Consider the following 13,111-nt stretch of genomic DNA (forward strand, 5'->3'; position numbering starts at 1 on the left):
TATTTGCAGATAAGAAAAAAAGTTTATCACTTTGAACATCAAATATGTTGTCTTTGTAGCATATTCAACTGAATATGGGTTGAAAATGATTTGCAAATCATTGTATTCCGTTTATATTTACATCTAACACAATTTCCCAACCCATATGGAAAAGGGGTTTGTATATATTTTTGCAAAATTGTACAGCTGTATTTTCGACATTTAGATGCTCCAAAAAGTGAAGTGAAGGGAATTACATTTATATAGCTCTTTTTCTCTAGTGACTCAAAGCGCTTTACATAGTGAAACCCACTATCTAATATTTACATTTAAACCAGTGTGGGTGGCACTGGGAGCAGGTGGGTAAAGTGTCTTGCCCAAGGACACAACGGCAGTGACTAGGATGGCGAAAGCGGGGATCGAACCTGCAACCCTTAAGTTGCTGGCACGGCCGCTCTACCAATTGAGCTATATATGTATTGTTGCCTTTGAACAACTGTATTGTTGATAATAGAGGTAAACTATTGGTATTGGTCATGATCAATAGCGCTTTTTCTATTGGTATTTGTATTGCTCCAGTTGTAGTGTAGAGAAAGGTCAGAAAGTCAGGAATACAATGATGATGACTTACAAAAATCAGAGGTGATTTCGTAGGGCACTTTGACATTTTGACCTTTTTTAGGCCATTTGCAGTTGTTGGCGGTGCAGGGGACAGCATTCCTCAAAACACCTCCGTCATTAACCGTTTTCATCATTATGTCCCCGTGTGTCAAGTGACCTACATGAGACAAGATTTGCACAATGAAACATTTCAGACATATTCACAACAGGCATCCAATGGGGTCACGGGTGAGCTGAGGCATTTATTTTTTGTTTTACTATTGGCAAGACTCAGACACAAAACGACCACCTAAAATGCTTGTTTTTAGGAGGAAGCCAGTGTGTGAGGAGGCCGTGGTGCCCAGAAAAAAACCTTTTCTAATTATAGTTAACTTAAAGGCCTACTGAAACCCACTACTACCGACCACACAGTCTGATAGTTTATATATCAATGATGAAATATTAACATTGCAACACATGCCAATACGGCCGGATTAGTTTACTAAATTACAATTATAAATTTCCCGCGGAGTTTCCTCTTGAAAACGTCGCGGAATAATGACGCGTGTTTGTGACGTTATCGGTTGAAGGGGACATATTAGCTCAGCACCACTTATGGCTAAAAGTCGTCTCTTTTCATCGCGCAATTACACAGTAATTTGGACATCTGTGTTGCTGAATCTTTTGCAATTTGTTCAATTAATAATGGAGAAGTCAAAGTAGAACAATATAGGTGGGGAACTTTTGGCCTTTAGCCACACAAACACACAGTGTCTCCTTGTTTAAAATTCCCGGAGGTGAAGTTTTACTATGGATCAGAGCGGTCAAGCGAACATGGTTCCCGATGTGAGGGCTCCTCACATCCTCTAATTGTTTATACTGTAAGCCTCCAGCATCAAGAGCTATTCGGACCAAGAAAGCGACAATTTCCCCATTAATTTGAGCGAGGATGAAAGATTTGTGGATGAGGAAATTTAGAGTGAAGGCCTAGGGAAAAAAAAGTTAAAAAAAAGAAAAAAAAAGGCGAGGGCAAGTGATAGCTATTCAGATGTTTTTAGACAAATGTACTAGGATAATTCTGGGAAATCCCTTATCTGCCTATTGGGTTGCTAGTGTTTTAGTGAGTTAAATAGTACCTTAATTCCCGGAGGTGAAGCCTTACTATGGATCAGAGCGGTCAAGCGAACATGGTTCCCGATGTGAGGGCTCCTCACATCCTCACATTGTTTATAATGTAAGCCTCCAGCATCAAGAGCTATTCGGACCGAGAAAGCGACAATTTCCACATTAATTTGAGCGCGGATGAAAGATTCGTGGATGAGGAAATTTAGAGTGAAGGCCTAGGAAAAAAAGTAAAATAAAAATAAGCGAGGGCAAGTGAGAGCGATTCAGATGTTTTTAGAGAAATTTACTAGGATAATTCTGGGAAATCCCTTATCCGCCTATTGTGTTGCTAGTGTTTTAGTGAGTTCAATCAATCAATCAATCAATGTTTACTTATATAGCCCTAAATCACTAGTGTCTCAAAGGGCTGCACAAACCACTACGACGAGTTAAATAGTGTCGACCGGCAGTTTTCGGTCAGAAAATTGTGGAAATAAGCCAGCGTCCTCCTGCTGCCGTGACTTCTCTCAGAGACTCTCACGTCAAAACACCCATGGCCACACCCCTCCGACTTTAAAGTACTATTTAACTCACTAAAACACTAGCAACACAATAGGCAGATAAGGGATTTCCCAGAATTATCCTAGTAAATTTGTCTAAAAACATCTGAATCGCTCTCACTTGCCCTCGCCTTTTTTTTTTTTTCCTTTTTTTTTCTTAGGCCTTTACTCTAAATTTTCTCATCCACGAATCTTTCATCCTCGCTCAAATTAATGGGGAAATTGTCGCTTTCTCGGTCCGAATAGCTCTTGATACTGGAGGCTTACATTATAAACAATGTGAGGATGTGAGGAGCCCTCACATCGGTGATGTCATCGTCTGCCACTTCCGCTAAAGGCAGGGCTTTTTTATTAGGGACCAAAAGTTGCGAACTTTATCATCAATGTTCTCTACTAAATCCTTTCAGCAAAAATATGGCAATATCGCGAAATGATCAAGTATGACACATAGAATGGACCTGCTATCCCTGTTTAAATAAAAAAATCTCATCTCAGTAGACCTTTAAACTTTAATATTTCTCATGTTTCTGTAGGTCGTCCTCAGACGAGCCTTCCATCGTTGCTTCCACTCATCCCGATTCTCCATACATTTGGCAGTTCCTTGGTACTCTGAGCTCCTGCATCCTTCTTGAGTATGTCCACGTATGTTAGTGTGGGACGTCCGTTTGGCAGTGATTAAAATGTGTAGCTTTGCGCTAAATGTACAGGTATGTGTACCTGAGGCCAGCCAGCATGACTGTGGCAGGTGTATGTTGGTAAGCCTCACTTCAGAACACCTTAAGAGCTTGTGTTGGACATCAAATTGACAGCTCAGGCTATTACCGTATTTTTCGGACTATAATTCGTAGTTTTTTTCATAGTTTGGCCGGGGTGCGACATATACTCCGGAGCGACTTATGTGTGAAATTTTTAACACATTACCGTAAATCAGGGGTCCACAACGCGGTGCCCGCGGGCACCAGGTAACCCGTAAAGACCAGATGAGTCGCCCGCTGGCCTGTTCTAGAAATAGCTCAAATAGCAGCACTTACCAGTGAGCTGCCTCTATTTTTTAAAATTTTATTTATTTACTAGTATGCTGGTCTTGCTTTGCTCGACATTTTTAATTCTAAGAAAAACAAAACTCAAATAGAATTTGAAAATCCAAGAAAATATTTTAAAGACATGGTCTTCACTTGTTTAAATAAATTAATTAATTTTTTTACTTTGCTTCTAATAAATTTCAGAAAGACAATTTTAGAGAAAAAAATACAACCTTAAAAATGATATCTGGATTTTTAAACAAATATACCTTTTTACATTTTAAATTCCTTCCTCTTCTTTCCTGATAATTTAAATCAATGTTCCATTAAATTTATTTTCTTGATTTAATTCTTCATTTTAGCTTCTGCTTTTTCGACAAAGAATATTTGTGAACTATTTCTTCGAACTTATTACGATTAAAATAAAAAAAAAATATTCTGGCAAATCTAGAAAATCTGTATGATCAAATTTAAATCTTATTTCATAGTCGAATAATGATTTGTCTTTGTTAGAAATATAGCTTGGTCCAATTTTTTATATATTTTAACAAAGTGCAGATTGGATTTTAACATATCATCAACATTTTAAAATTAATCTTAATCAGGAAAAATTACCAATGATGTTCCATAAATTTTTATTTTTTATTTTTTCAAAAGATTTCGAATTAGCTAGTTTGTTTGTTTTTTTCGTTTTTTTCGGTTTAATGTTGAATTTTAAAGAGTCGACATTGAAAATTAACTATGTTTCAAAATTTAATTTTCATTTTTTTTGTGTTTTTTCCTCTTCTAAACCGTTCAATTGAGTGTTTTTTTCATCATTTATTCTATACAGAAAGCCTTCCGTAAAAGGAAAAAAATGTATGACAGAATGACAGACAGAAATACCCATTTTTTTATATATGTAGATTTATTTATTAAAGGTAAATTGAGCAAATTGGCTATTTCTGGCAATTTATTTAAGTGTGTATCAAACTGGAAGCCCTTTGCATTAATCAGTCCCAAGAAATAGCTCTTGGTTTCACAAAGGTTGGTGACCCCTGCCGTAAATCATCAAATAATATCATTTATCTCATTCGCGGAAGAGACGAAGAAAATGTCAGCAATGGTCACACACACATCAACCAATAAGAATTCGGCCGGGGAGGGACATGGCAGAAGTGCATTGTGGGTCATGGAGTGCTAACTGCTATATGTTATATTGCTACTGCCGTAGCTATTAAATTATATCATTTCATCGTTGGCGGTAACTTGCAAAAACTGAGAAGGGCTGAACAAAAATGGCACCGAAAAGAAAAAATCATGTACCGCAGATTACAAGCTGGACGTAGTGAAATATGCAGCAGAAAACGACAAGAGGAAGCGGCGCACACCTTTGGAGTTGGCAGAGTTGTTTAGAAGCGACATCGAGGAAGAAGATTTCAGGGGATTTAGCGATGAGGAGTGACAGATTGTTTGGTAAACGTATAGCATGTTCTATATGTTATAGTTATTTGAATGACTCTTACCATAATATGTTACTTTAACATACCAGGCACCTTCTCAGTTGGTTATTTATGCCTCATATAACATACACTTATTCAGCCTGTTGTTCACTATTCTTGATTTATTTTAAATTGCCTTTCAAATGTCTATTCTTGGTGTTGGATTTTATCAAATAAATTTCCCCCAAAAATGCGGCTTATACTCCAGTGTGACGTATATATGTTTTTTTCCTTCTTTATTATGCATTTTCGGCAGGTTCGATTTATACTTCGGAGCGATTTATAATCTGAAAAATATGGTAGTTCAATGGCTAGCGTCCTCAACTCTTATTTGGACGACCCAGGTTCGTGCTCACCGTTTCCTAAGTACAGATTTTTCACAGATTTTTCACAGATTTGAGATAATATCTATACAGTCCCCAAGCCAAGTCTGGGGATTTACTGGGATAGGCTGCAACTCACCAATGACTCTAAACAGGATAGAAACTCAATGATGATTAATGTACAGAAGGTTTTATTGCACACCCAACTATGAGATGATAATTCAAATGTAAAATATAGTCATTAAATTAAATACAGCAGAGGGAAACCTGTCAGTAAAATATTAGAAGCAATCAGTTGATATTGTTATTTGCATTGTTGTTTATTACAAAAAATAGTTTTCACTTACTTAACTCAGTATTAGCATTTGCTCTTGCAATCTTCTCAGAAGTGCTTGAATCTGGAGGACAAATTGAATACATTACCTTTCACTAACAAGGGATATGATGTCATATTATAGTAAAACCTCAAGGTACTGTTGTGTAGGATTTTACTCACCTGTTTCGTTTCCGCCATAATCGCCATTTATAGCAGCCTGAAATTAAAACAGACTTTTTTGAGATCATGTTTTTTTAAGCTTGTGTTTGATCATATCTTTGTCATGACTTGAACTACAGTGTGGTTTGTTTTCCCGTGCTGCAAAGCCATTGGAACGGACATGGCATGAAGGTAAGGACATCTCTTAATTAGTAATTTAAAAAAAAGGTACAAACGAAAGTTGCTCACAGAGGAGGTTTACAGAGGAGGTTCAAAACATGGCTATGAAAATAAAAAACTAGCACTAAGGCAAAACAATAGACATAAAACAAAAACTTGCACTATGGCATGAATAACGAAAAAGGAACATGGATCATTGGCATTGATAGCAAGGGTGTTTCGAGGGCGAGTAGAAGGTGATAGAGGGTGGTAGAGGGTGATGTCGCCAGGCTGGCTGACTGGCAACTACAGGCTTAAAAGGTGACGTGGTGGTTGGCAACAAGTGCATGAGTCCAAGTGACTCAAGTTTATGACATGGGGACAGGTGAAAACTAATGGGTTGGCATGAAAACAAAACAACGGAGTGAAAAAACTGGAACTAATGAAGTCTTGAAGTAATCTAACACAACTAAACAAAACATGATCACAAAGACATGACAATCTTGTTTTGTGAATTATTAGTTCAAATTTTTTTTTTTCAATTTTCTGTTCATAAATGAAATTGTATTTTATTCTATTATTTAAAATTGAATATGATTGAATAGTGATTGTTTCCCCCTAATGTACAATATGATTTTAAAGTAAGATAATCATAATTAGTATTGAAATTGGGCTTCACGGTGGCAGAGGGGTTAGTGCGTCTGTCTCACAATATGAAGGTCCTGCAGTCCTGGGTTCAATCCCAGGCTCGGGATCTTTCTGTGTGGAGTTTGCGTGTCCTCCCCGTGAATGCGTGGGTTCCCTCCGGGTACTCCGGCTTCCTCCCACCTCCAAAGACATGCACCTGGGGATAGGTTGATTGGCAACACTAAATGGTCCCTAGTGTGTGAATGTGAGTGTGAATATTGTCTGTCTATCTGTGTTGACCCTGCGATGAGGTGGCGACTTGTCCAGGGTGTACGCCGCCTTCCGCCCGATTGTAGCTGAGATAGGCGCCAGCGCCCCCGCGACCCCAAAAGGGAATAAGCGGTAGAAAATGGATGGATGGAAGTATTGAAATTACTATCAAAGCACATAGATTAGTTATGAGACAGACAGATTGTCTGATCAAAGAAATTCTGATCCACATTCCTTTGAAGAACACAACGTCAGTGCAACTCTAGCTAATCTCAAACACGCGGTACTCAACTCAAATATTTAAGTAACAAATTATTTTCAATTAATAATTGTGTTTCCTCTTACTATCTCAATTTCATGTTTTTAACTGAGTAATGGCACCACAATAAAAACACACATGCAGTTAAGATTGAAACTAGTCCACTTCATCTTAACTTTGTGTTTGAGACACAACAAAACCATAGGGGTGGGGCTGTTTGTACCATATTTAGAGGAAATATTGTAACCCAGAGTGTCAATTAGTTGTTTTTTTTATCATCTAATTATTGTCTTTAAAATGGATATAAAACAATCATTCCTACTCTATATTACTAATAACAAACCACCACAAAATTTTTTGTTCATTTATTGATGATTTTACGGAATTCCTTTTTGTTGTGTGCACTAATTTTGACTGCTGGATCATCACAAAGGACTTAAAAATGCATGTAGATGTGGTCAATGACAGGCATGCTAAATAACTCAGTCCTATTTTTTGTAAGTTTATATTTTTTCTCCTTTGTTGTGTACGTTTTTTGTAGCAGATGATATTTTTCTTTGTGCATCATTTTAGATGTTTGCAAATTTCAATATTTTCGATTCAATAAATAAAGGGTTTGAGTGTTCTCTACAGCCAACATTATGTATTATTATATTTTTTTCCCATCCAGCCATCCATTTTTTACCGCTTATTTCCTTTTTGGGGTCGCAGGGGGCGCTAGTGCCTATCTCAGCTCCAATCTTGCGGAAGGCGGCGCACACCCTGGACAAGTCTATCTTTTTTGTAACACAGTTAATGAATGAAGTGTTATTTTGTAGTTATTTCCCCATATTTCTGCACAATAACTCAGATATAGTAACACTAGCAAGCAGTGGGGAATATCGAGTTATTTTTGGTCTACAACATGTCTTGCTTTATTAATTATTGACATGTTTCTTGCCACCTTATGTTGTATATTTTTTATTTGAGATTTCCAGTTAATTTTTCATCAATCATTATAGCTAGAAAGTTGGTTTTATTTACTCTTTCAATTTCTATTCCGTTTAATGGTATTTCTGTTTGACTTTCTCTTCTACTGTTACCGAATAATATCATGTTAGTTTTACTGAGATTCAAGGATAGTCTGTTTGTGTTAAACTATCTTTTTAATTTGGTATTTTCTTCTGTTATCATTTTTATTAGCTTTTGTGTGTTCTCTCTTGAACAAAATGCTGTTGTATCATCCGCAAATATTACTAACTTTAAATATTTTGTAACGTAACCAATATCATGTATATAAAAAATTAATTTGTTTCTAGTATTGATCCCTGGGGTACACCACAGGATAAATTTAGCGTTATAAACTTTTGTTCGCCTAGCTTTATGTATTGTTACCTGTTGGTTAAATAGCTTTTAATCCATCTTAAGACCATGCCATATAGTTCTATTTTTTAAATGAAATATTATGATTAATTGTGTCAAAAGAATTAGTTTGATCCATCCATCCATCCATTTTCTACCGCTTATTCCCTTTCGGGGTCGCGGGGGGCGCTAGCGGCTATCTCAGCCACAATCTTGCGGAAGGCGGTGTACACCCTGGACAAGTCGCCACCTCATCGCAGGGTTTGATGAAAGCCATTTAAGTTTAAATTTTAGCTCTGTATCCGTATTGGTTCTCAGCAAGTATAATATATTTGTTTATCAAACTCTCCCATCTGGTATTAAACAGTTTGTCAATGATTTTAAAAAATTGTGTAAGTAATGAAACAGGTTTATAATTTGTATATTGGTGTTTGCCTTTAGTCTTATGAATTGTTACAACTTAGCTATTTTCATTTCGTTTGAGAAATTGCCTGTTTAAAATGATAGGTTACTGATATACATCATTGGTCCTGAGATCTCTCTAATAACTTTTTTTATCTATTCCATATCAATTCCGTTACAATCGATTAAAGTGTTGGATTGGCATTTTTTCACGATTTTAATTGTTTCCTTTTGTGTCACTTCGGTGAGGAACATTGAGTTGGGATTTCTATCTATGGTATCATTATAGTCCTCAGTTAAACTGGGTCTGGAATCCTTTCCTCCAATTTTGGTCCAATATCCACAAAGTAATTATTGAAGCTTCCTTCATTATGTCATTATTTACCTTTCCGTCTAAGAAGTATTGGGGGTAATCCGTATTAGCCCATTTTGAATAATGCTATTGAGGATGCCCTATGTTGCTCTCATATTTTTTTTTTGTTCCAGTCTAATAATTGACTGTAATATTCTTTTCTACATAGTATGTTAGTTAGATTGTATGTATGCTTTAAAAAAAACATTTTCTGCCTCTGTAGTTCTTTTTGTTAGACATTTTCTACAAACCCCATTTTCATATGAGTTGGGAAATTGTGTTAGATGTAAATATAAACAGAATACAATGATTTGCAAATCATTTTCAACCCATATTCAGTTAAATATGCTACAATGGTAAATGATTTGTACTTGTATAGTGCTTTTCTACCCCTTTTTAGGAGCCCAAAGCGCTTTGACAATATTTCCACATTCGCCGGTTCACACACACATTCACACACTGACGGCGGGAGCTGCCATGCAAGGCGCTAACCAGGACCCATCAGGAGCAAGGGTGAAGTGTTTTGACCAAGGATACAAGGGGCGCGACTAAGATGGTAGAAGGTGGGGATTGAACCAATAACCCTCAGATTGCTGGCACAGCCACTCTACCAACTTCACCATGCCGCCGCCACAAAGACAACATATTTGATGTTCAAACTGATAGACATTTTTTTTCTTTGCAAATAATCATCAACTTTAGAATTTGATCCCAGCAACACGTGCCACAAGAAGTTGGGAAAGGTGGCAATAAATACTGATAAGGTTGAGGAATACCCATCAACCACTTATTTGGAACATCCCACAGGTGTGCAGGCTAATTGGGAACAGGTGGGTGCCATGATTGGGTAAAATAACAGCTTCCCAAAAAAATGCTCAGTATTTCACAAGAAACGATGGAGCGAGGTACACCCCTTTGTCCACAATTGGGTGAGCACATAGTTAAACAGTTTAAGAACAACGTTTCTCAAAGTACAATTGCAAGAAATTTAGGGATTTCAACATCTACGGTCCATAATATTATCAAAAGGTTAAGAAAATCTGGAGAAATCCCTCCATGTAAGTGGCATGGCCGGAAACCAACATTGAATAGCCGTGACCTTCGATCCCTCAGACGGCACTGTATCAAAAAGGGACATCAATCTCTAAAGGATATCACCACATGGGCTCAGGAACACTTCAGAAAACCACTGTCACTAAATACAGTTTGTCGCCACATCTGTAAGTGCAAGTTAAAGCTCTACTATGCAAAGCAAAAGCCATTCATCAACAACATCCAGAAACGCTGCCGGCTTCTCTGGGCCCAGATCATCTAAGATGGATTGATGTTCTGTGGTCTGAGGAGTCCACATTTCAAATTGTTTTTGAAATATTCGACATGGTGTCATCCGGACCAAAGGGGAAGCGAACCATCCAGTCTGTTATCGACGCAAAGTTCAAAAGCCAGCATCTGTGATGGTATGGGGGCGCATTAGTGCCCAAGGCATGGGTAACTTACACATATGTAAAGGCACCTTTAATGCTGAAAGGTACATACAGGTTTTGGTACAACATATGCTGCCATCTAAGTGCCGTCTTTTTTATGGACACAATTTCCAAAATCATATGGAAACGGGGTTTGTATATAATGTATTCCTTTTATTGCAAGCATTTTTAATCATTTTGTCATCCATGGTTGATTGTTCCTTCTCTGCTTTCTCCTGAGTTTTTTCCATGTACAATGTTTGCCGTAAAGTATTATGAACTTGTTTAAAAATTGACCATATGTTTTATCAACATCAAGTTCATTCATGTCAGCAATTAACTTCAAATGTGAAACTAATCCATAATATTAACTCATTACATGCAAAGTGAGCTATGTCAAGCCTTTGTTTTTTTTATAATTTTGATCCTCATGGCTTTTGAAACCCCACATTTTGTGAGATTTTCAATTCAAAGTTTTCATAAACTGTAAGCCATAATCATCAAAATTATAATGTAATAAGTTAATATCAAATGTCGCTAAATGTTAAGATTTTGTGAGTTTGCACATGACTAAACTCTATAAAAGAATATTAATTTTGTGTGTGTATTTACCGTATTTTTCTGAGTATAAGTATAAGCCGCACCCGCCGAAAATGCATAATAAAGAAGGAAAAAAAAACATATAAGTCGAACTGGAGTTTAAGTCGCATTTTTGCCTGGTATGTTAACGTAACATATTATGGTAAGTGTCATTCAAATAAATATAACATACAGAACATGCTATGCGTTTACCAAGCAATCTGTCACTCCTAATCGCTAAATCTGATGAAATCTTAAATGTCTAGTCTCTTCCGTGAATGAGCTAAACAATATTATTTAATATTTTACGGTAATGTGTCCGGGTACTCCGGCTTCCTCCCACTTCCAAAGACATGCACCTGGGGATAGGTTGATTGGCAACACTAAATTGGCCCTAGTGTGTGAATGTGAGTGTGAATGTTGTCTGTCTATCTGTGTTGGCCTTGCGATGAGGTGGCGACTTGTCCAGGGTGTACGCCGCCTTCCGCCCGATTGTAGCTGAGATAGGCACCCCCCCCCCGCGACCCCAAAAGGGAATAAGCGGTAGAAAATGGATGGATGGATGGACGGTAATGTGTTAATAATTTCACAGATAAGTCGCTCCTGAGTATAAGTCGCACCCCCGGCCAAACTATGAAAAAAACTGCGACTTAGTATAGTCCGAAAAATACGGTAATGAAAAACTTTTTATTTTTCTTATATGCTACATATGTGGCTATTGAGACCTTACTATATAGGCTTTGTAAGGTCACATTAATTGATGCTAATCCACCCATTTTTCTCTTCTTTTTTTTCCCAAATAAGATTCGATTAGGGAACTGTTAAGGAACCGAATTGTTAAGCAGAATCAAAGTGGAATCCATCCATCCATTTTCTACCGCTTATTCCCTTTGGAGTCACGGGAGGTGCCTATCTCAGCTACAATCGGGCGGAAGGCAGGATACACCCTGGACAAGTCGCCACCTCATCGCAGGGCCAACACAGATAGACAGACAACATTCACACTCACATTCACACACTAGGGCCAATTTAGTGTTGCCAATCAACCTATCCCCAGGTGCATGTCTTTGGAATTAGGAGGAAGCCGGAGTACCCGGAGAGAACCCACGCAGTCAAGGGGAGAACATGCAAACTCCACACAGAAAGATCCCGAGCCCGGCATTGAACCCAGGACTACTCAGGACCTTCGTATTGTGAGGCAGACGCACTAACCCCTCTTCCACCGTGCTGCCCCAAAGTGGAATCGTAATTCGCAATTCCATCCATACCTCCTTGTAATTTTCTGTACAGCACTTTGAATGCCTTGTAAACAAATAGCACTTTATAAATAAACTTGCCTTGCCATAAGCTTGAACTTACCGGAGAAACGGCTGTAAGAGGCACAAGGAGCACAATCACAAGGAATTGATGCATGCTGTGTCTTTCGCTGTGGCCTTTAAAAAAGAAAAGGAAAAAAAAAACACCTGGCAGGACTGTTACTGTATGTGTTTGTGATACCTGGTGCTAATACCTGCTGTGTTTATAGACCAGCCATAAAGATTCCACCTTTGCTGTCAATCAAATTTTCTGTAAAGTCTTTTCGAACGGCCCTATAGAAGACAACAGCCACTTAACAGCTGTGTGAAAAAAAACATAGAGTGCATTCAAAAAATTCCTTTGTTGTTTAAAACCCAGAACAGGAACTGAAATTCATTTGAACGTCATAACAAGAGAACTGCATATTATAATTCCTGTTGTTCGACAGTTGTGTCATTAATTTTGATGGGTGAACCTGTTCTTGGTCACAGAAGATAGGGCATATCTCAGCTGACTTTGAGCGAGAGAATAGGAACATCACAGATCGGTACTTATCCGCTAGTATCCAAAGACAATATATGCAAGTCCTTGCACAACAAGAACATGAACAGAGTGGTCGAGGCAAAAATATTAACCCAAACCTCATGGCTTTGAAGATAACACTATCCACAACTGCACATTCAGCGGATGTATTTTCAAGTTTCCAGACCCTATTGTAAAGCAATTTATCCGTCAATTCAGGTGTGGCTTCTCTCTGCTATACAGAGTACAAACCCTGTTTCCATATGAGTTGGGAAATTGTGTTAGATGTAAATATAA

At 37.7% G+C, this 13,111-nt stretch overlaps 1 protein-coding gene across 1 annotated transcript in view; it reads right to left on the minus strand.

Moving 5' to 3' along the window:
* LOC133542824 (hatching enzyme 1.2-like) overlaps window positions 1-12,908 on the minus strand; it is a 37,154-nt gene extending 24,246 nt beyond the window's left edge. Inside the window, exons 1-4 of the mRNA XM_061887015.1 lie at window positions 12,356-12,908; window positions 5,566-5,602; window positions 5,417-5,467; window positions 611-757 (exon numbers count right to left, since the gene is read on the minus strand). Coding sequence (XP_061742999.1) covers window positions 611-757; window positions 5,417-5,467; window positions 5,566-5,602; window positions 12,356-12,409 — 289 coding nt within the window. The 5' untranslated portion in view covers window positions 12,410-12,908. The remainder of the gene's footprint in view (window positions 1-610; window positions 758-5,416; window positions 5,468-5,565; window positions 5,603-12,355) is intronic.
* Between the last annotated feature and the right edge of the window lie 203 nt (window positions 12,909-13,111).

Source organism: Nerophis ophidion, linkage group LG25, assembly GCF_033978795.1.
Source record: "Nerophis ophidion isolate RoL-2023_Sa linkage group LG25, RoL_Noph_v1.0, whole genome shotgun sequence".
Taxonomy (NCBI): Eukaryota; Metazoa; Chordata; class Actinopteri; order Syngnathiformes; family Syngnathidae; genus Nerophis; species Nerophis ophidion.